Genomic DNA, 25,300 nt, shown 5'->3' on the forward strand with positions numbered 1-25,300 from the left:
AATAATAATGTTCAAAGTTGTTTTTAAAATAAAGTTGTGATTAGTCATTGGTGAAAATCATATTTCATGGCAGAGCATCCTGGCATAAATAAAGCCAACCCTAAGCCACTATTAAAAACACATTATTGTGGGGATTAATAGCACAGCAATTATAGATATTCTTAAATATTACAATGAAAGATGTAATTTTACTGTATATATAATGATTAATAAAAGTTCACTTAGCATAAACAAAGTCATGACTCTCAAGGAAACTAGAATCAATAATAGTATGCAGAGCTGCAATATTTCTGATACATATCTTTGAAACATTACTGCAATAAAGTGTACCATTACACTACGCATGTCAATGTGCCATTCATAACTCATCTGCACGTGAGCGGTTACTTTTCCCTGGTTTTTGTTAGTTATTAATGTTATTAATTTATGGGGATGAGAAATTTCATGAATTGTGCAACAAAGGAACTACATGGGTAACCAATGAGAAGACTTAGATAAATCTGGTTGATATGCTTTTATGTCTGCACCATATGTGAACATGCGTCACATCAATGTGTTTCAAATAACAACTTTTCTGCTCAGTAATGAAATTATGTTAGTAATGTGTATGGCCTGTATGTATGAATCAGTTATGTGGGAGACTGTGAAATAGGAAAAATCGTTAAACTTTTCATTAATATTAACTAGAGCTCTACCAGAAGGGTTTCAATTTGTGTTGTACTGTTCCTAGAAAACTATAAACTGTTCCTTGAAGCCAAGGCCACAGTAACATCACAATAAATCATGGCGTCAAGTTTTCAGTATCATTTTTCAGGGTCATAATTATTTCACAATCATTCCTACTGGGTATGTAGATGCACTGTACTGTAAAAATAATTAAGTTCTGTGCATTTATACTAAAATCTCACATTTTTCAAATACCCACACCAAAAAAATGCAAGTGTTTAAGGACCTATTGAAATCTGAGATCACTGTAACTGCAAATTTTTTCTAGTGATAAATTAACTCAATTCACAGTTATTAGAGGGAAAAGTAGTACTTTTTTTACTATAGTGCTTTCTTTCCTTGTGATCAAAACACTAACTCAATGACACTGTTTTACACTGTTGATGTGGCTAAAATTCACTGCAGTGACATACATGCATGTATATCTCTATACGCAGGGTGAGTCACATAAAACCGGTCCACAAAATGAACTTAACACGAAATATAATGTACTGAATATGATTACTCACCTCCACAGTAGGTGCAGAAAGTACCCTCCACACACTTGAGGAGATGCATATATATTCTTGTCAGTTTTTGTGTTGTGATGCTCTGACGACATCCTGTATCCTGGGATTGATTTCTTCAATTGTGTGTGGTTTTCTTTCGTATACTCTCCCCTTTAACAGTTTCTACAAGTAAAAGTCACAAGTGGACAAGTCTGGTGACCGAGGAGGCTACAAACCTTTGCTGATTGTCCTCTCTGGTGTAAATATCTCCGGCTCACGGGACAGTGATGCAACTTATGTGTAGTGCATTGCACCATCCTGCTGAAAGTAACATAACTAACACTCCTCTTCAGCCAAATTTGAGTAAACCTACTCAAGGATTCCCAGATACATGTCGCTGTTCACCACTGTCTCAAGGAATATGGGGCCCACAATGTGTGTGGTGGAAATGGCACACCAAACACAAATCATCTCATCACGCGGGGGTACCTGGTAGATCACGAGTGGACTTTCTGTTGACCAATACTGGTTGTTTTGAGAATTTATTTACCCAGACAGGAGGAACCATGCCTCGCCACTCATGTTGAGCCTTAGTGGGTCCAAGATATCACTGGCAAGAATTCTCAACAGCCATGAACAAAAATGCACTCTCTTCTCCGGGTCAGACCCTTCAGTTCTTGCACAACACGTACCCGGTATGGTTTTAAATTCAATCCCTTTAAAACACATCTGCAACTTCTCTCACTTACATGAACCTATTGAGTCAGTCTCCTGGTTGACTTAAAAGGACTTCTTGTCATTATCTCTTGCACCTACCTCTTTAATTAAGGTGGCCTGTTCCTTGGAGCATTTTGAACTGATCCTGTATGCCGCCATTTTTAAATCAATTCCTGTATGGTGCTTTTTGCTGGCACAGAACATTGGAAATTTCTCCTGAAACAAATTCTTTGCTTTCACTTAAGTTCCAGTGCAAATGAGTGCTTCAACAACGGCAACATACTTGGGTAATGGTGTCACATACTCACGCTAACCTCGTTTCACACAACAACATCTTTTTCTCAATTAGTTTTAATGGTTTCACTGGCTGCGGTACTAGCTGCCTTACACAACAACAAAGTTCTGTGCAGTGTCAGTACCTCAGAGGAAATGATTAGTTTGTATACGACTGTTCGGATGGCGTTTCTTGTTTTCCATTACTATAGACGCACGAGAACAGATTCAACATTATTGTTGCATATGATGAGGCGGTTTTATGTGACACACCCCGTATAAAAGGCAATGTCCTGATTGACTCATTATCATCCAGCCCAAGCACCTACGAACAGAAACTTGAAATTTGGAGAAAGTGTGGATCTTATACTGTAAGCATCGATAGACAAGAAATTTTTTGAAAGTCCAATCCTAAGGTGTTGAAATAGGGGATGAAGGTGTTTTTGCATAATGTCACTATTAAGGCAATTTTGAAGCTAGACCTACAAAAATTGGTATTTGGTCTTTCAGTCAGAAATAAAGAAATACATGTTTCAGCATATTCAGAAATTTAACTCTATGGGAGTGAAATAATGGGTGAAAACTTTTTTCGAAAATATATCACTATTAAAAAATGGCTAAAATATTTTTAAAGCTATATCTATGAAAACTGATACTTGACTTCTCACTTACAAATAAAAAAAGAAAACAATACATGTTTCTGTGTTCTTGGAAACTGAACCCCTAAGGGGCTGGAATAGGGGATGAGATATTTTATGAAAATATTTTATTATGAAAGCATTTTTAAAGTTAAATTTACAAAAATTTTAATTTGGCTTCTCAGTTAGAAACAAAAAAAATGTGTGTTTCACTGTTTTTGGAAATTCAGCCTCTAAGGGGGTGAAATGTTTTAAGAAAATATTTCACTGCAAAAGCATTTTTAAAGTTAAATCTTTGAAAATTGGTCTCTGGATTCTTGGTTAGAGATGAAAAAGTATGTGTTTCACTATTTTTGGAAATTCAACCCCAAAGGACGTGAAATAGGGTCAGACTGATTCACTGACTCATCACTGTCCAACTGAAATCACTAAGGATAGAAACCTGAAGTTTGGAGAGGATGTGTAGGCAACATTTAAGAAGGGATTGGCTGAAATTCCACTCCTAAGGTATTGAAATAGGAGATGAAAGACTTTTTGAAAGTATGTCACTATTAAGGGAATTTTGAAGCTAGAACCACAAAAACTGGTATTTGGTTTCTCAGTCCGAACATAGAAAATGAATTTCCTGAAATTCTGAAACATTTAACCATTAAGGAGGTAAAACAGTGGATGAAAGCTTTTTTGAAAATGAATATTTACTAAAGAAAATATTTACTAAAGAACCCCCCCATGAACCATGGACCTTGCCGTTGGTGGGAAGGCTTGCGTGCCTCAGCAATGCAGATGGCCGTACTGTAGGTGCAACCACAACGGAGGGGTATCTGTTGAGAGGCCAGACAAACGTATGGTTCCTGAAGAGGGGCAGCAGCCTTTTCAGTAGTTGCAGGGGCAACAGTCTGGATGATTGACTGATCTGGCCTTGTAACATTAACCAAAACAGCCTTGCTGTGCTGGTACTGCGAATGGCTGAAAGCAAGGGGAAACTATAGCCGTAATTTTTCCCGAGGGCATGCAGCTTTATGGTTAAATGATGATGGTGTCCTTTTCAGTAAAATATTCCGGAAGTAAAATAGTCCCCCATTCGGATCTCCGGGCAGGGACTACCGTATTTACTCGAATGTAAGCCGCACTTTTTTTTCTGAGGTTTTGTAATCCAAAAAACCGCCTGCGGCTTAGAATCGAGTGCAAAGTAAGTGGAAGTTCTGAAAAATGTTGGTAACTTCTGCTGTGTCGAATATACGTAGCGCTACACAAGCACGCTTTGCAGGCACAAAGGTAAATACTGGCGCCAAAACCTCTGCGTCAGTAAAAAAAAAAAAAAAAAAAAAAAAAATACAAATTTCGAATTATTCATCTTCGAATGTAGCAGCATTTCAATGTACTACGAGAATCTGACTGGCAAGACTCTTTGGGATGTTTGTCAATATGGGAAACTCTTTTCTGAATTTTTTCCTACCTGTGAGAGGAGATGGTTGCTAATAGGAACTTTTATGAATTGTGAATCACATGCAGTATTCTCTTCACCATAAGAATAATACGAATATAAACATTTTGTCATGTTGTCTTTCATGTTTGCAGCTATCTCATTTAAATCCTGTCTGCTTAATAAACTATGAAACTAGAGTGAGACAACAGCAAACGCGGAAGAATACACATATCATGTCATGTTTATATTCATATTATTCTTATGCCTAATAGTGATACAGTCAGAAATGAAGCACGGCAATTGACTAGATTTTTAAATCTAAGATGACTCTAATTTCGGTGCAGAATGTAATGTACTAAAAGAGGCGCCTGCAAAGATTTTCAAACGGAGAAAAATTTTCGCTAAACTCTCGTTCATAACATCTTCTATCATACGCAGTCTATTATTTGGTTCTTATTGGTCATTATCAAAGAAAGCAGCAGTCTCTTGCCATTGTTTCGCTAATGAGACGATTCCCCTATCGCTATCTATCTCTCTCTCTCTCTCTATCGCTATCTATCTCTCTCTCTCTCTCTCTCTCTCTCTCTCTCTCTCTCTCTCTCTCATCAGAAAGTGGCAAACAATGCATGGTACAATACAGTAATGCATTTTCAGCTTAGAGTGACGTAAACACCTATAACAAAGAGAATGGCACTTATCAGATCAAAGAAAAATAAACAATCAATTCAAACCAGACGAAGTACATGAAAAAGGAAGGGTACCCGTATAAATACGGACGGAGCACCTGGCGCACAGCAATGGCTACCTGGTAAAGCTTAACTGCTAAGCTTACGGCTCGAATCAAACTACTGTAGCTGTATCATCATTCATTCGACCTAAATTATGTCTCATATTATAATGGACCATCTTTATTTCAATTTGGAGGTGCGGCCTAAAACTTTTCTCTCACCTCGAATTTCGAGTCTCAAATTTCAGGTGCGGCTTAGATTCGGGAATTTTTTTTCCTTGATTGAGAGTCTCATTTTTCAGGTGCAGCTTAGATTCGAATGTGGCTTAGATTCGAGTAAATACGGTACTCAGGAGGACGTAGTTATCAGAAGAAAGAAAACTGGCGTTCTATGGATCAGAGTGTGGAATGTCAGATCCCTTAATCAGGCAGGTAGGTTAGAAAATTTAAAAAGGGAAATGGATAGGTTAAAGTTAGATATAGTGGGAATTAGTGAAGTTCGGTGTCAGGAGGAACAAGACTTTCGGTCAGGTGAATACAGGATTATAAATACAAAATCAAATAGGGGTAATGCAGGAGTACGTTTAATAATGAATAAAAAATAGGAGTGCAGGTAAGCTACTACAAACAGCATAGTGAACACATTATTGTGGCCAAGCTAGAGCTGAAGCCCACGCCTACTACAGTAGTACAAGTTTATATGCCAACTAGCTCTGCAGATGATGAATAAATTGACGAAATGTATGATGAGATAAAAGAAATTATTCAGGTAGTGAAGGGAGACGAAAATTTAATAGTCATGGGTGACTGGAATTCGAGAGTAGGAAAAGGGAGAGAAGGAAACATAGTAGGTGAATATGGATTGCGGGAAAGAAATGAAAGAGGAAGCCATCTCGTAGAATTTTGCACAGAACATAACTTAATCATAGCTAACACTTGGTTCCAGAATCATAAAAGAAGGTTGTATACATGTAAGAATCCTGGAGATACTAGAAGGTTGTATACATGTAAGAATCCTGGAGATACTAGAAGGTATCAGATAGACTATATAATGGTAAGACAGAGATTTAGGAACCAGGTTTTAAATTGTAAGACATTTCCAGGGGCAGATGTGGACTCTGACCACAATCTATTGGTTATGAACTGTAGATTAAAACTGAAGAAACTGCAAAAAGGTGGGAATTTGAGGAGATGGGACCTGGATAAACTGAAGGAACCAGAGGTTGTATAGAGTTTCGGGGAGTGCATAAGGGAACAATTGGCAAGAATGGGGGAAAGAAATACAGTAGAAGAAGAATGGGTAGCTTTGAGGAATGAAGTAGTGAAGGCAGCAGAGGATCAAGTAGGTAAAAAGACGAAGGCTAATAGTAATCCTTGGGTGACAGAAGAAATATTGAATTTAATTGATGAAAGGAGAAAATATAAAAATGCAGTAAATGAAGCAGGCAAAAAGGAATACAAACGTCTCAAAAATGAGATTGACAGGAAGTGCAAAATGGCTAAACAGGGATGGCTAGAGCACAAATGTAAGGATGTAGAGGCTTATCTCACTAGGGGTAAGATAGATACTGCCTACAGGAAAATTAAAGAAACCTGTCGAGAACAGAGAGCCACTTGTATGAATATCAGGAGCTCAGACGGAAACCCAGTTCTAAGCAAAGAAGGGAAAGCAGAAAGGTGGAAGGAGTGTATAGAGTGTCTATACAAGGGCAATGTACTTGAGGACAATATTATGGAAATGGAAGAGGATGTAGAGGAAGATGAAATGGGAGATACAATACTGCGTGAAGAGTTCGACAGAGCACTGAAAGACCTGAGTCGAAACAAGGCCCCGGGAGTAGACAACATTCCATTAGAACTACTGACAGCCTTGGGATAGCCAGTCCTGACAAAACTCTACCATATGGTGAGCAAGATTTATGAGATAGGGGAAATACCCTCAGACTTCAAGAAGAATATAATAATCCCAATCCCAAAGAAAGCAGTTGTTGACAGATGTGAAAATTACCGAACTATCAGTTTAATAAGTGACAGCTGCAAAATACTAACACGAATTCTTTACAGACGAATGGAAAAACTGGTAGAAGCCGACCTCAGGGAAGATCAGTTTGGATTCCGTAGAAATATTGGAAAACGTGATGCAATACTGACCTTACGACGTATCTTAGAAGAAAGATTAAGGAAAGGCAAACCTATGTTTCTAGCATTTGTAGACTTGGAGAAAGCTTTTAACAATGTTGACTGGAATACTCTCTTTCAAATTCTAAAGGTGGCAGGGGTAAAATACAGGGAGCGAAATGCTATTTACAATTTGTACAGAAACCAGATGGCAGTTGTAAGAGTCGAGGGGCATGAAAGGGAAGCAGTGGTTGGGTAGGGAGTGAGACAGGGTAGTAACCTCTCCGATGTTACTTAATCTGTATATTGAGCAAGCAGTAAAGGAAACAAAAGAAAAGTTCGGAGTAGGTATTAAAATCCATGGGGAAGAAATAAAAACTTTGAGGTTTGCCGATGACATTGTAATTCTGTCAGAGACAGCAAAGGACTTGGAAGAGCAGTTGAATGGAATGGACAGTGTCTTGAAAGGAGGATATAAGATGAACATCAACAAAAGCAAAACGAGGATAATGGAATGTAGTCAAATTAAGTCGGGTAATGGTGAGGGAATTAGATTAGGAAATGAGACATTTAAAGTAGTAAAGGAGTTGTGTTATTTGGGGAGCAAAATAACTGATCATAGTCGAAGTAGATAAGATATAAAATGTAGACTAGCAATGGCAAGGAAAGCGTTTCTCAAGAAGAGAAATTTGTTAACAAGGAGTATATATTTAAGTGTCAGGAAGTCATTTCTGAAAGTATTTGTATGGAGTGAAGCCATGTGTGGAAGTGGAACATGGACGATAAATAGTTTGGACAAGAAGAGAATAGAAGCTATTGAAATGTGCTTCTACAGAAGAATGTTGGAGATTAGATGGGTAGATCACATAACTAATGATGAGGTATTGAACAGAAGTGGGGAGAAGAGGAGTTTGTGGCACAGCTTGACAAGAAGAAGGGACCGGTCGGTATGACATGTTTTGAGGCACCAAGGGATCACAAATTTAGCATTGGAGGGCAGCATGGAGGGTAAAAAGCGTAGAGGGAGACCAAGAGATGAATACACTAAGCAGATTCAGAAGGATGTAGGTTGCAGTAAGTACTGGGAGATAATGAAGCTTGCACAAGATAGGGTAGCATGGAGAGCTGCATCAAACCAGTCTCAGGACTGAAGACCACAACAACAACAACAACAACAACAACAAAAGAACTGATAAAGGATTTTTAAGGCTACATCTATGACAATTGGTATTTGACTGCTCAGTTATCAATTAAGAAAAAAATATACATTTTTTTCAGTGTTTCTGGAAATTCAACCCCTAAAGGAATGCAATAGGGGATGAAAAATTTTTGTTAAATTAAAAAAAATTAAAGCTATGTTTATGAAAATTGGTACTCTGCTTCTCAGATAGATATAAAGAAATATTTGTTAGGGGACGAAAGTTGCTATGGAAATATCTGCACAATAACGCAAAAGCATGAGTAACAAAAACTTTGGACATCAGCTACCAGAACTGCTTTTTAGTGAGATGTACATTCGGAACAGATCATGTTTAATTAGCATGAAAAGCTTAGAAGGTGTTGCAATTTCTGAACGACATAAAAATTCGATTAAACAAAAACAAAAGAAATCTCTCGCACAACGTACAATCTACGTGAGTGGAGCAGCAGGTGCTAATCTATTATACATATACATACCTGCGGAACCATCAAAACCATTTCTCTCAGTTATTTCTAACAGCTGCTTTGCAGCCTGAGCAACGGACATGAATGTTGGAGGCATATATTCCTTCTTCTTCTTCGTTAAACTTTCCAATGTAGGTTCCTTTACCTTTATATCTGTTACATGGAAAGAACAAAAAAAAAATATTTTTTCTTTGTACAAACACTTGATTTTTTATATTTGTTTTAACCATAAGTCAGCTAGTTCTTAGGACATTAACTTCTTCAGTTACCCCTTTTCTCTCATGATCCAATACACTAAAAAAATCAAAACTATTTCACAACTAGTAGTCTCTGTAGCTATGAATAAAGGTGTTATAATAGGAGCACTGTATGAACAAACACCGAATATGGGTGGACATAAATGGTTGCATGAACCATCTAAATGAATAATCTCATGCAAAGCAAAGAAACGAAACACGATCATATCAATTCGTGGGTGATTAGAGATCTGACGGAAGACATGGATTTTAAGGGCTGTTGCACAAACCACATGTCAATGATGTCAGTATGAAAGAAAGAATGTATTTAATTGAAGTATGCACTCTGGACCTTGTAATGTGACAGACCAAGAGACACTATATTGAAGTGATTGACACAGTATTCAGAAAACCACACAAACCACATTCTGTTTTGTTACACAAATTTTCAAACTCATTTTTGCTATTGCTAGTAAATTTGTCACCATTGACTCTAATGTAAGATAATTTTTGTCAAACACGTAAAAGTTTTGTAAGTAGACAAGTAAATATTACAGCATATTAACATGTAATTTTTAATGAAAACAAACACACCACTTGTAAACACACAGTGTTGTAATACACGGTAAATGATCGTAAACCAGGAAATGCATTAATTATCTGATTAATTAAGACTTAATGTCTACATATAGTTAAATCAGTTTATGTTACAAATTTCAGACATAATTACCAACCTTTTTTTTAAATTTTGAGTGATTAATCTGTGTTTGTATTTCATCATGTAGAACATAGTGGGACCTAATTGAACTAAAATTAATTTTTGTGATTGTAACTTTGTTAAAATTATATTTTCTGCAAAGGATTTTTTAACTTCAATTGGATAGATTTTATAAATGGATGAGCATCAGAGCTCGCAGTTGTTAATGTTGCCAGACTACCGGTAATTTTATGTTGAGTTCTGTAGAGTTTTGTATTTGGAAAAATTATTAAGAATTTGACAACACTCAGTCAAAATTTAAAACAGTGTTTGTCCTTCAACAGAGTGCTATAAAAGTGTTTCACATAACAAGAACCAGGGAAATATTAGTCTGCAGAAGAAAGTTGCTCAATTTCACTATCGGGGAATAATTGCAATAATGAAAGATGAGTATTAACTAATTATTGTTGTAACTTTACTGCTACCATGCTTGATTTATTGTTATACACTCTGTATTGATTATGCAAAGGAAGCATAACAGAGAGGCATTATCTTGGATTTCATAAGCAAACAGGTAGCAAGTAAAATGTTACCACCAGCTTGTATGGTAAGATGATTTTTGACAATCGGAAGAACTGGATGTCAACTTCGCTTGCAGGGATGTTACAGCCCCTTCCCTCCGCTGGATGCTTGTGCTTTTCTAGTGAGCTACCATATAAACTGGGTCGGCATTACAGCTTCCTACAAACACACCTAATAACGATGAGCAGACGCCTTGTCAAGAAACTATGCCGTTTCAATGGCAACATTCAATGCTACATTCTATATAAATTGAAGTAGATATAACATTAGGGAAGCTCCAAAGAGCACTTAGTCTGTGGTTAAGAATAATGGAGGTAACAATAAAAAGCAGAACTTTAGTATGAAGGATAGACTTTGTGTTATACAGAATAAATGTAAAAAATAATGATGTCTTCGTTGTAATATCCACCCATGAAAGGGTGTTTTGGCCATTTCCATGCCATACTGTGACATGAGCATTGCCAGGGAAGAATCTGAAAATGGAATTAAAGTTCAGGGAGAGGAAGTAACAACTTTGACGTTTGCCAATAACTCAATGATTCTGTTAAAGACAACAAAGAACATGGAATATTAACTGCATGGAATCACTAGTGTCTCAAAGAGAATTTATAATATGATCGTCAACCAAAGTAAAACACGGGTTATCTAAATTTACATCCAAATTCCGTGAACCAATGCAAAGTGCATGGCAGAGGGGACATTCCATTTCACAAGAGGGGATTGTAATACATTCCTAGATCCATCACTTAAAGCGAGTTCTAGAAACTTTCTGAGTAGGTTTTCATGTAATAGTTTGCAGCTATCTTCGAATGTCTGCCAGTTCAGTTCTTTCAGCAACTTTGTGACATGATCCCATGGTTCGAACAAACCTTCGGCCATTTGTGTTGCCCTTCTTTGTACTCATTTAATATCCACAGTCAGTCCTTGTGGACATCGTCAAGGGGGTCAGGACTATTTGTTGCCTTTAGATGTAACATATTTCCATCACGATGTGGTTTCAAACCATTTGTCCAAGGTAGTTTTTAGGGAAGACGTTTAAAATATTTCACGGGAAGTCTTATGAAGCCAACTATTAACAAAACTGTAATTATCTCAATTGACCGTTGGATGGTTAAGGTCTTCCCCAATGATTACAGCATGACTGGTGTGGTTATGTACTACAAACTGAGGTATTCTGTAACGTTCTTGATTACAAGAGAAGGTGAGTCTGTTGGTTCATAGAAAGATTCAGTTATAATTTTATGCTCACCCATGATACTCAGTCTTGCCCAAACAATCTCACATGCAGCTTCAAGTTCTATGCCACCAGATATGAGTTTCTCATCTACCGCCACCTCCAATTCTCATTAGCCTATTCTCTCGACATACACTGAAATTTTCCCCTAAAATCTCACTGGTGTCAACTTCAGGTTTCAATCAGCTTTCTGTACCTAGTATTATGTCAACTTGACTGCCTTTCTGGAGTGTTTCGAACTCTTGAACCTCCTTGCGAATGCTTCAGTGGTCAGCCACTGGGATTTTAATACTCTTGCCTCTGGAGAGCGTTTCTTTGTATCTTACACTGATACTTCTGAGTCTCCTACAGTTACCATTATTTGAACTAGATGGAGAGTTGCCTAATCTAAAAAAGTCTTGTGTGCATCTCACAGTCAGCTATCTGGACAGCAGCACCTGATGTATAGGGCAACCTGACCCATTTACGGGAACCTTACAATTCTCAATTCTATGGCGCAAGTCTAGGAAGTCGCAGCCTAGTTTGTCACAGAACCTTTGCAGTTTCTGACTTGAGCCTTCCACTCTATTTAGAAACAGTTAACCTCGATCTGGTCTGGGGCCAATGCTGTAGATTTTTTGTTTCATTTAAACTCTCTGAACATGGGTGGTATTCTCAACCTTCTTTGTTGGAATGATTGAAGAAAATCCAGAAAACAGGCATCGTTTGTCCCAAACTGTACCACAATCTGCAATTGGTTACACTCTGCACCCTCTGGCTGCTGTACAGCATCTTCAGTATGTTGAATGAGACCCCAGGCATATACACCAAGAGCATATGGTTTTCCTTTCTGCTCTTGCTATTTCTGCAGGAGTTCCATTATCCACTGTACGTTTCAACTGCTGGTTATGGGAACATAGTATGTATTGCAGGGAAAGATCCCACCTGCACAATTCAGGAAAGCTAGTTTTGGTGGGAAGAATCCTTATGGCACAGGCTGTGAAGCAGTCATTGAGATAAGGGCTATCATGTTTGGCAGCATGTTGAGCTACAGGGTGGTCCACTTGTTTTAAGGCCACAGTTTGTCGGTGGCCGTTCATGCGGACAGACAGCTTGTTGGTTGTCATGCCTACATAGAATGCAGCACAGTGGTTGCAGCTTAGCTTGTAAATCACATGACTGGTTCCACTGGTAGCCCCGCCTTTGATGTGATAGGTAATGTTAGTGACCGGACTGGAGTAGGTGGTGGTAGGAGGATGTATGGGACAGGTCTTGCATCTAGGTCTATTACAGAGGTATGAGCCATGAGGTAATGGATTGTGAGCAGGGGTTGTGTAAGGATGGACGAGTATATTGTGTAGGTTCGGTGGACAGAGGAATACCACGGTAGGAGGGATGGGAAGGATAGTGGGCAGGACATTTCTCATTTCAGGGCACAACGAGAGGTAATCGAAACCCTGGTGGAGAATGTAATTCAGTTGCTCCAGTCCCAGATGGTACTGAGTTATGAGGGGAATGCTCCTCTGTGGTCGGGCTGTGGGACTTTGGGAAGTGGTGGCAGACTGGAAAGATAAGGCACAGGAGATTTGTTTCTGTACAATGTTGGGAGGATAATTATGGTCAGTGAAGGATTCAGTGAGACCCTTGATATATTTAGAGAGGGACTGCTCATCGCTGCAGATGCGATGACCACAGGTGGCTAGGCTGTACGGAGAGGTTTCTTGGCATGAAACGGGTGGCAGCTGTCGAAGTGGAGGTATTACTGGTGGTTAGTAGGTTTGATATGGACGGAGGTACTGATGTAGCCATCTCTGAGGTGGAGGTCAACATCTAGGAAGGTGGCTTGATGGTTTGAGTAGGACCAGGTGAAGCAAACAGGGGGAGAAGTTGTTGAGGTTCCCGAGGAATGTGAATAAGGTGTCCTCACCTTCAATCCAGATAGCAAAGATGTCATCAGTGAATCTTAACCAAGTGAGGGGTTTAGGATCTGGATTTTTAGGAAGGATTCCTCTAGATGGCCCATGAAAAGTTAGCATAGGATTGTGCCATGCGGGTGCCCATAGCCGTACCATGGATTTGTTTGTTTGTAATGCCTTCAGAGGAAAAGTAATTGTGGGTGAGGATATAGTTGGTCATGGAGACTAGGAAGGAGGTTGTTAGTTTGGAATCCATAGGGTATCTGGAAAGGTAGTGTTCGACAGCAGTAAGGCCATGGGAATTAGAAATGTTAGTGTACAGGGAGGTGGCATCAATAGTGACGAGCAGGGCACCGCATGGTAAAGGGCGAGGAATTGTGGAGAACCGGTCGAGGAAATGGTTGGTATCTTTTATATAGGAGGATAGATTCCAGGTAACAGGTTGTAGGTATTGGCCTACGAGAGCAGAGATTCTCTCAGTGGGGCACAGTAACTGGCCACAATGGGGTGTCCTGGGTGGCTGGGTTTATGAACTTTAGGAAGCAGTTAGAAGGTGGGAGTGAGGGGAGTGTAGGGGTAAGTAGAGAGATGGACTCTGGGGAGAGGATCTAGGATGGGCCTAAGGATTTGAGTAGTGACTGGAGATCCTGCTGGAATACTGTCACTGTGGCATGGTTTGTAGGTGGAAGTATCTGACAGCTGACTGAGTCCTTCTGCCACGTAATCCTTGCAGTTCATAACTACAGTGGTGCAGCCTTTGTCTGCAGGTAGGATTATAAGATCGGGATCAGTTTTTAGATGGTGGACTGCGGTTCTTTCTGCAGATGTAAGGTTAGTTTGCGTATTGAGGGATTTGGGGAATGATGGAGAGGCAAGGTTCAAGGATAAGAAATTCTGGAAAGTTAACAGGGGGTGGTTTGGTGGTCCTACTCAACCCAACAAGCCACCTTCCTAGATGTTGACCTCCACCTCAGAGATGGCTACATCTGTACCCCTGTCCATATCAAACCTACTAACCACCAGCAATACCTCCACTTCGACAGCTGCCGCGCATTTCATACCAAGAAGTCCCTTCCGTACAGCCTAGCCACCCGTGGTCGTTGCATCTGCAGTGATGAGCAGTCCCTCTCTAAATATACTGAGGGTCTCACTGAAGCCTTCACTGACCGTAATTATCCTCTCATCCTTGTACACAAACAAATCTCCCATGCTTTATCTTTAAAAGTCTCCCACCACCTCCCAAAGTCCTACAGTCCGGCCACAGAGGAGCATTCCCCTCATAACTCAGTAGCATCCGGGACTGGAGCAACTGAATTACATTCTCCACCAGGGTTTTCATTGCCTCTTGTTGTGCCCTGAAATGAGATATGTCCTACCCACTATCCTTCCTACCGCTCCTACCGTGGTATTCTGCCATCCATCCTTACACAACCTCTGCTCCCAGTCCCTTACCTCATGGCTCATACCCCTGTAATAGACCTAGATGCAAGACCTGTCCCATACATCCTCCTACCACCACCTACTCCAGTCCGGTCACTAACATTATCTATCACATCAAAGGCAGGGCTACCTGTGAAACCAGTCATGTGATTTACAAGCTAAGCTGCAACCACTGTGCTGCATTCTATGTAAGCATGACAACCAACAAACTGTCTGTCCGCACGAATGGCCACCGACAAACTGTGGCCAAAAATCAAGTGGACCACCCCGTAGCTCAACACGCTGCCAACCATGATAGCCCTCATCTCAATGACTGCTTCACAGCCTGTGCCATATGGATTCTTCCCACCAACACTAGCTTTCCTGAATTGTGCAGGTGGGAACTTTCCCTGCAATACATCCTACGCTCCCGTAACCCTCCTGGCCTCAAACTTCGTTAATCACTGTCCTCACCCATCCAGCCCCCTCCCTGTTCCCAAACCAGCACTACACAGCCATCATTTCACTGTCACACCCATTCTTTTAATTTCTTTTATTTTTATTTCTCTCCTTTCCACTACTCACCCCCTCACCCCTCTGTACCTTCTCTCCTACCCTCCGACTAAACTGCAACACTTCACTGGCCACCACTCCCACCACACTATTCCTCCCCCTCCCTGCCCCAGCCTCCTCCTTACCCCCACCCAGTCGCCACTCCCATCATGCACTGGTGCTGCTGCTCGCAGTGTAGTTTCAGCTCTCTGAGACTGCAAACGTGTGTGCAAGTTGCGCTTGCGCGCGCGCCTGTGTGTGTGTGTGTGTGTGTGTGTGTGTGTGTGTGTGTGTGTGTGTGTGTGTGTGTGTGTGCGCTGCTGACAAAGGCCTTTTATTGTGCCTATTGCGACTCAGTATCTCCACTATATGGTGAGAAGCAACTTTCCTTCTCGCGTATTGTTACATTCCATCCTGGATTTTCCATTGTTTGACAGTTATCAGTTTATATGTTTGTCAAATAATTAGTTCACTCGAGAGTGAAACTTTGGTGTTGAGAACTGGTTGCGGCAGATGTGTGTGTTGGTGCAGGGATGTCATTTTGGAATGCTGTTGCTATAACTTGGAATATGTTAAAGAAGGTAATTTGTCACATGTACTAGCTTTGCAGAAAGTGGGATGTTGCATTTAAGGGAACTTTTTCAGTTTTTGTACGTAAATTTTATAATTCACATTTTTTGGCTATTTGGTGCCACTGTTTCAAGTAACACAGAATATGCTTGGTCTCAGGAAAGAAATGTATCACTCCCAACCCCTTTTCTTTTAAAGTAACCAATGTAAAACAATCTGCTTCAGATTATAATATCAGGGAATTTATGTTCAATATTTAAAGTCATTGCACTTGCCTTTAACAATACATACCTGTTCACATTTTTTTAAAATCTTGTTTAAGAATACAGAAAGGAACTTTAAAGACTTCAAATTATTCAACATTGAGTCTCTACATCCCACTTGCTATTTAAAAGTTTTAAAACAGACTATGGGCTTGCACTGCAGTTCATGAGATCCGACTGTTAACTGCATGTCACTCTCGCACTGCATATGGCAAGATTTATTTCCCTAATTTTATGTGAAATGTGATAACAAAGCAATGCACAGCTAACCACTGTCACAGAGGTAAGCTGAAGCGATTATTAGGACCAGAATTAAGCACTGTTTTGTGTACATCTGGAATAGTGATTGTATTTTCATATTACGTTCAGTGAGACTGGTATGAAATACTTTCTGATGTTATTTAGGTCAGTAGCTGTGTAACTGTTTTGCACTGGAAACCTACATATTGAGATTACATACAGAGTTTATATAGCAATAGAGTTATTAACATGTCTTAGGGTCAGATGTATTGTGGCTATAAATATTGCAAGTAATGTTTGTAACTCTGCAGATGGGTACTTTAAACACAGAAGCTACATAAGCAGTACAATTAATGGTTAGCTATAGCTACTAGTCAGCATAAAGTTACATCATGTACACAGTCAGGTAAAAAACACTATGAAAAGTTATGCTATTATAAAAGTCATAAACTGAAAAGTTACACTTACACATTCACACAAATACGAAGTCAGAAAGCTTGAAACTTACATTAGCACTGAAAGATTGGCAGAAGCCACATCAAAGATTGCAACGGACAATCTCAAAGAATTTGCATGAAAAAATATATGGTGGGATGGCCACCAGGGTGGGACATTCAAACAGTGTGCAAATAAAGAGTTAGGTATCCAGAATGAGATTTTCACTCTGCAGTGGAGTGTGTGCTGATACGAAACTTCCTGGCATATTAAAACTGTGTGTCAGACCGATACTCAAAATCGGGACCTTTGCCTTTCGCGGGCAAGTGCTCTACCAACTGAGCTACCCAAGTATGACTCATGATCCATCCCCACAGCCTCAATTCTGCCAGTACCTCACCTCCTACCTTCCAAACTTCACAGAAGCTCTTCTGCGAACCTTGCAGAACTAGCACTCCTGGAAGAAAGGATACTGTGGACACACAGCTTAGCCACAGCCTGGTGGGTGTTTCCAGAATGAGATTTTCATTCTGCAGCAGAGTGTGCACTGATATGAAACTTCCTGGCATATTAACACTGTGTGCCTGACCAAGACTCAAACTCAAGACCTTTGCAAAGGTCTCACGTTCAATTCTTGGTCTGGCACACAGTTTTAATATACCAGGAAGTTTCATATCAGTGCACACTCCTTTGCAGAGGTCCAAAGTTCGAGTCTCAGTCTGGCACACAGTTTTAATGTGCCAGGAAGTTTCATATCAGTGCACACTCCATTGCACAGTGAAAATATTATTCTGGAAACATCCAGCAGGCTGTGGCTAAGCCATTTCTCTGCAATATCTTTTCTCCCAGAAGTGCTAGTTCTGCTAGGTTCACAGAAGAGCTTCTGTGAAGTTTGGAAGGTAGGAGACAAGGTACTGCCAGAATTCAGGCTGTGGGGATGGATCGTGAGTCGTGCTTGGGTAGCTTAGATGGTACAGCACTTGTCTGTGAAAGGCAAACCTCCCGAGTTTGAGTCTCAGTCTGACACACAGTTTTAATATTCCAGGAAGTTTCAAAAGTTAGGAAAGTGATTCCAGATGCCATATTTATGCACTGTTACACCCACAAATTTAATCTGGTTTTAGCACAGGCAGTATTTTTTATGAGTGCATGTAAAAGTTTTTTTGCTGATCTTAGTGGTTTTGTAACTTTTTTTGTACATTCCTCCAAAAGAACAAAATAATTACATACAATAGCAAAGAAGATATTTCCAAAACTTTCACTAACAAGATGGAGTTATTCAAGTAGCTTGGTACAAACTGTGGCAATTTGTAGGGCTTAACTTGAAGATTAGTATGAGAACATTTTGAAAAATCCACAAAATTGGAACCCAACTGCTATTAATAAAGCATGTGTATCTCACATGATGATATGAGATTTCAGTTTAATTTCCTATTCTGTCTTAAGAAATGTTTTCATTGACATACGTTACATTTAACATTGTGCAGCCATTATATTTTGCAGCAAAGATTTGGAAGACCTCAAAGAAAAGTGTGCACTAAGAGATACAATGGCTCTGAGTAAAATATGGTGCAAGGCTGAAGGCACATGTGATACTCCAAGGAAGAGAAGAAGAGAAAACAGCACAGAAACATCTGTAAAGGGTGACTACAGGAGGATGTGCCTTGAGATGTTATATAATATAATAATGCAATTAAACATCAGATTTGATTTGGTGCCCGACTTAAACTTTGTTTAAATGTTTGACTCAAAGGTGTTCTCAAGCTTTGTAGACTGTTTCCTGAGGAGTCATTTCAAACACTAACAACAATATAAAGGAAGTGTTTGATATTTTTAGTTAAAATCTGAAGTGAGTGCTATGTTTACATCACAACATGTTGAAGCCAAATATGTGAAGGAAATACAAATTTTGCTGTATTGAAATGAGCTTCACACTGGACTTGTGGAACTCTATAAACTGCTTTTAATGGTACTGCCTACATTGTCATCAGCAGAATGATGGTTTCCTGCACTGAAAAAAATAAATTCTTTCATTAAGAATGTGCAAGGACAAAGCTGTCTGTCTGCACACTCCTTGAAGTCCACAGAAAAGGATCTGTTGGTGCAGATGAAAGTTTGAACATCACTTTTTACCAATGTTACCAAGGAGTTCTGCAAGAAGAACCGCAGAGCAGAGTTCCACTACAGATAAAACCATAGTTAATGAGCAGTGTCATATATACTTATACATACAACTAATAAGTTTCTGTTGCATGCCATAGCAACATTTTCAGTATACACCACTGTCATTCACCATTTGTGAATGTAAGAGTATATGAATGAAACAACTTTCAAATCAAAGAATCTTTGGTCATTTATAAAACTATTATACAATCCTTCTTCCAAATACTTCATCAAAAGCTATGGCACTGTGGTGTATGAAGAAACATGTTCTACAGATATCAAAGACAGCTGCTTCTGAAAATCTTTATTTCAGGATAACAATCTAAGACTTTCAAATCATTATTTCTTCAACAAAAGTTACGAAAACTTCAATTCTCCTCTAATTCTTGGCAAATACTTTTACCTCCCAGACCTGATCTGAAATCTAAAAACTCTATTTTCTTTTTCTGTACTAACTCATCTTCAGACTCGTCTTATTGATTTGACTACTATATGTCTGAATTTTGTTTTAACCTCCCCTTGATGATGGACATCAGTACAGGTGACCCACTCATTTTTAAATCATGGGTAAGACAGTGCTGCAATATATAATGGTATGCCTTTGGTGCAGAGGAGCAAAAAAATTCTTCAAACTGACATTTTATTGAAAGTTGTCAGTGGGTTGAAGTGTACAAGGGAACCTTTTATGTAGTACTAAAAGTCTGTAATACCTCTTTTTTCCAACTTGCAGGATATCCACAGTGTCAGAAACAGGAGTGTAACATATTATGAATTCTAATGTATTCAAAATTAGTGCCTCTTTTAAATTTTCCATGACCTAAATCTCTATGGAAATGCATACACTTACCTCAGATCAAATAATTTCACTGCATCCTACAAATTACTCATCTTGTAATGTCACGTTAACTTGGAGTTTGTCCTTAATATTTTCAATTATTTCAGATGACAGTAGCATTACATTTGAGTATGGTTTTGTGATTCATCTTGGCTAATATTATGTATTCTCCCTTTGAATCAATGTTTGAACAACAAAACTAGCAACCCCCGCAGCATAACAATTTGCTGTAAGCACAGTGCATCAAAAGTGTGATGGTAACCAGCTACTGTATCCCTTGTTATCAGTGTTGCCACTAAATGGAAAATCATTTGACATTCTAGATCATCATTTTTGACACAGTTTTCAGCATCATCTTCATCTGTCATGTCTTACCTTCCTCTGATTCCAATGACCTACTGATAGACAATTTTTAGAGGCTTTCATGAGTTTGCTTTCATTTCTCAGTTACTGTTGCAATAACTGTTTTCGGGTTCAAAACTGAATTCTCTGTGAATTCCATCTAGCACTGTGGCCACACTATCAAATGTAAGAGCACCAGAAAATTTTAGCCATGCTAATGTTTTGGTTACTCTTTCAAGGTTACCACCACTCCAGTGAGGGGAAACTTAAGAAAAAACTCCTACTGTGGGTTGACCATGTGTTCACAACTCCCTCCCTCCCTCCCTCCCTCTCCCTCTCCCTCTCCCTCTCCCTCTCCCTCTCCCTCTCCCTCTCTCTCTCTCTCTCTCTCTCTCTCTCTCTCTCTCTCATGCTCTCTCTCTCTCGCTCTGTGTGTGTGTGTGTGTGTGTGTGTGTGTGTGTGTGTGTGTGTGTGTGTGTGAGAGAGAGAGAGAGAGGTGGGGGGGGGGAGGGCGAGTGTATGCACACTTGTTCTACTTTATGCATTAATAAATAAATTTATTTCTAACGCTTGTTTCTCATTTATTTTTCTACTAAGTATCCTTCAACTAGTTATATTTATCCTATAATTAGAAATGTTTTAATTGTTCAGCATTTCAACAAACAATAGGATCACAGGAAACTTAAACTTGCGAAATAATTTCTGACCTTTCATCATTCTCTTCTGTAAACATGAGTTGCCCTAGTTTATTCACAACAAGAGATATACACACAATATTCTTCCACAATTTTTTCCTGTTTTTTTTTAAGTGACTCAGAAAGTTTGAAGGTGGATCAGCACTTAATTCGAACAATCTTAGATGTGCAACTTGAACAAGTAACTACAACAGATATTCCGTTTGAAGATATTGCAAATTAGTCTTTGTTGGCTCCATTTATGCCTTTTCCTAGTTATATCAGCAGAGCTTCCACATGTTGGCAGGGGAAGTATGGAACAAATGAGAGAAAGTACTGTTGAGTGCAGAGTCAATTGCATGGGCTGTGTGAGAAATGTAACTGATGTGAGAAATGTAACTGACATACGCATTTGCCTACGAAGCATTTTTATGTTACAATTGTTATGTTGTAAAATAAATAAAGCTAGACTCAAATCATACATTGGTTTGAACACAACACTGCTTTCCTGTGCACAGTCCTACTAAGGATATTATGTCCTTGGCCTTCTTCCAACCTTTGAATTGGTTTATCCAGCCAGTTATAGGGTCACAACAGTTTTAACAAGGAATCTGAACCACATTGCAACTTGACATTTTTCCCATTAACAAATCACTGGCACAGGTGAAAGGATTGAGAAGTACAAGAAAATGTCATAGGGCTAACTGAGGGTTGAATCCCATGCCGTTTGATTTATGACCTGGCACTTTCCCACCATGAGCCACATACATGTACAATGAGCTAATAAATAATTCTCCAAAAGAAACCACAATTAGCACAGGAACAGACACAAGTTATAAATGAGAAAGTGCTAAGAAGTAGATAATGATGTGGTGATAGTCTACGTTATTCATTAGTTAAAGTTAGAAAAATAAATAACAAATAATTATTTGTATTCACTGGGAGGAAAAATCATTTTATCCATGAATAAAGGGTTCTTGAATTACCTATTGATCTAAATAATTATCTAAATAGCAATTTACCTGAATAGAACCCATCTCTGAAACTGCTACCTTACAGTGAGGTATACAGTGTCTGCTTAAGTTAACTAAATTTTTCTTCATTTGGCTGTTCATTGTTAGGCCCCATACACTTACTGCCCCTATGAATTATTCACAGAAAATCATAACCAATGACTTCTGTCACACACACTGATTGGGAAATGACTCATTTGTATCAAAAATATTATCTGTTTACTGTTTTACAATCCTCCTGAGTAACAATTTACTTTTACAATTCTCATTCTGGGTGTGCAGTGGACACTTTACACATTTTTTGTAACAGAGTGGAAGTTTTTAAATTATTGATGGTAAAGTAGTATCACTCCTCTTAAATCACTCTTCTTTTTGGTACTTTAACTGCAGGTAGTGTACTTCTTTACTGTTGCTTTTGTGGAATTTTATTCTTGGTTGTCTCTGGAGAAAAAAGGATTAGTAGTGATTTAAGGCTATGTTTGAGGAGCAGTGACTCCTCCTCCTCCTCTTCCTCCTCCTCTACCTCCTCCTCCTCCTCCTCCTCCTCCTGTGTTTGCTTTGTAAATCTCTTCCAGCTGTGTTGTTCTTATATTCCTTCTAAACACTCTGATAATTTAATTATAATTCAAAGCACATCTCTCCAACATGTTGCATCATGAAAACAGGTAAACAGGAGATGATGTTTAGGTAAATTGTTGAGAAGTGTGTCTCATGGGGGTCAAAAGATTCCTGGGAACAAAGCTAAATTTGTGTATTAAATGATAAAATGGTGTAGGAGTCTTATTTACATTCAGGGTACACAAACATAAATTACTTCTTTACATTTATTTAAAGATAAAAGACATTCATCACTTACCAAGGAGACACAGAGTATGAAGCCCACGACATTTATTTTCCACTATTTTATTGTAGAAGCTATCAGGTTTCCAAGAATCTGTCCAGAATGGTATTGATACTGTCTCTCCAAAACTATACAGCTGCAAAAAGTAAACAAATGTGTAAAGTCAAATTCAGCCACACTAGTACTAGTAAAAATAAAGCTAGCGTGCTCTCTCTCTCTCTCTCTCTCTCTCTCTCTCTCTCTCTCTCTCTCGTCTGTGTGTGTGTGTGTGTGTGTGTGTGTGTGTGTGTGTGTGTGTGTGTGTGAAGAAGGGAGGTGTGGGAGGGAGGGGGGAGGGGAGAGTGGGAGTGGGAGAGGGAGAGGGAGAGGGAGAGGGGGGGGGGGGGAGAGAGAGAGAGAGAGAGAGAGAGAGAGAGAGAGAGAGAGAGAGAGAGAGAGAGAGAGAGAGAGAATTTGGTTGTCACTGTGCAGAAGCCATTTGTTTGCAGGGATTTGGGATGAAGTTTTTTTAAAATTTTATTTTTCAATTTCAACTTCCTTGCTTTGACTTGGTTGCTGTGGAGACCATTCACAGCCTGGCCACAGTTTCAGCATGCGCTACTCGCCTTTGCATGGTTCTCATGATGTGGACTGCTGACCAGTCGGGCACTATGGTAGAGTTAGGGTTGCAATTTTCAACCAATAAGAGTGTCAGGAGGAATTGCATGGGGTCTTGGATGTGGGTCGCTGAGGGCTATGGCAGACACACCTCGCCCTCTCAGCTTCCAGTTTCTGATCCACCAACACACTCTTCTCCTGTTCTCCTATGTTCCACTCAGGACTTTGACCATAACACCAACCTCCAAATGGATGACAATTTCCCTAGGTGCTCCACCAGTATCCCTTTACAGTGAAAAAAATACCCTATGGTGTTTTACTAGATTTTATAGTCTCATTTGTAAACACAATTGTCCCAGATGTCCACTGCCTGCTCAGCTTCAGTCTTACCTGATCATCATCTTGTTACACTGAGAAGTGAGAAAACTGCTGCATAATTCCTGTGCTACATCACATTAAGTAACAAATAGTGGAGGTGGTATTGTTCCCAGTGATATATTTAGGAATGCTATCGTTCTTTAGAAATCCTGGACAGTTATCAATAAAACTCACAAGGCAGTAAATTTATTGCAAAATCATCATAAAAATGCCTAACTGCTGAAACTGTTCTTCACCATATCACACTGCTCCACTTTCATTTTCTAGTTACAAATTTAATGAAGGCTATCAGAATTTATTTAGTTGGAAACAAAGCTGTTAATAGGCCTACAGATGAACAAGGGAAGCTTTACAGTTGTGACTGTGTGTCTATTAGAAGTTCTGTTCTTCACCATATCACACTGCTCCACTTTCATTTTCTAGTTACAAATTTAATGAAGGCTATCAGAATTTATTTAGTTGGAAACAAAGCTGATAATAGGCCTACAGATGAACAAGAGAAGCTTTACAGTTGTGACTGTGTGTCTATTAGAAGTCTCCCATCGCTGTTTCAATCTGTGATATAGTTGATAGCATTTCTGTACAGAAATTTAATAGTAGTATAATGTCTTTGGTTACAGTTAATTATTTAATAGAAGTATTTGCAATTAACGTCATTGCTTATTAGACAGCAAATTTAATCAATAGTGGTTTTACTCACACCCCTGGTCACCTTACAAACTAGTTTCACTGGGGTTATCGTCACTCTAAATCATTTCCCATGGCATTATCTAAATATTAAACTGAATATAATTTTGGGCAAGTATCATTCTTCATGTAGCATGCACAGTTGTTAATCAGTTTCTTCTGGATTGGTCCTACGGCCTCAGTAAATTTGGAGGAGGATTTTATTACACTGGGCTGTGTTTTAGAATACTTTATTTGCATCTCTAGTTCCAGTCAATGTCCATTCGACATCTGTTACTACGGATCCACTTGACAATGGGCAGTGTCCGAAACTAATAGGGCAAGTAATTTAAAATACATCTTGGTGGCACAATGTCCTTTAAACTATTGTTACTCTTGCACATCTGAGTCACCAATCTTCTGACACGTTTGGTTCAAAACTTCTCAGCATATTACTTTCCATTTAATTCTTTAATAAATATGCAACCTTTTACCACACTTCCATTTATTACAGTCTGTCAATATTTATATCACTTGAATAGTCACAATATTCGTTATAACTTATTTCATTTGAGATTCTTTCTATTTCCCAATGCACAGTGTTTTCATACTTGACCTTAGGCACCTATCCTTTGACTCATACTGAATACAGACTACTACAAAACTTAAGCAGACTCAGCTTGAGAAACATGAATTTGTGAAGACTACAATATCAAGTAAAGATAGGTTTTCCAAAGAACTTCATAAGGTAAGCTTACAATCATAAAACTCAGAGGTATCACAATTCAATATTGCAACTTAACAGGAACTTGCATTGCTATTGATAATTGCAGCTTACAAAGCCCTATCCAATGACATAGATTTACTTTGGCCAGAAAGAGTTGCAAGT

General features: G+C 39.0%; 1 protein-coding gene across 4 annotated transcripts in view; it reads right to left on the reverse strand.

The window, feature by feature from the left end:
• The window catches only part of LOC126187416 (diphthine methyl ester synthase), a 118,358-nt gene that overhangs the window by 39,610 nt on the left and 53,448 nt on the right, over positions 1–25,300 (reverse strand). For 3 of the 4 annotated variants that reach the window (XM_049928483.1, XM_049928485.1, XM_049928484.1), the window contains exons 3-4: positions 22,786–22,906; positions 8,791–8,931 (exon numbers count right to left, since the gene is read on the reverse strand). In XM_049928483.1, coding sequence (XP_049784440.1) covers positions 8,791–8,931; positions 22,786–22,906 — 262 coding nt within the window. The remainder of the gene's footprint in view (positions 1–8,790; positions 8,932–22,785; positions 22,907–25,300) is intronic. The other variant, XM_049928487.1, reaches the window with a different exon arrangement.

This window comes from Schistocerca cancellata, chromosome 5 (genome assembly GCF_023864275.1).
Source record: "Schistocerca cancellata isolate TAMUIC-IGC-003103 chromosome 5, iqSchCanc2.1, whole genome shotgun sequence".
NCBI classification, from domain to species: domain Eukaryota; kingdom Metazoa; phylum Arthropoda; class Insecta; order Orthoptera; family Acrididae; genus Schistocerca; species Schistocerca cancellata.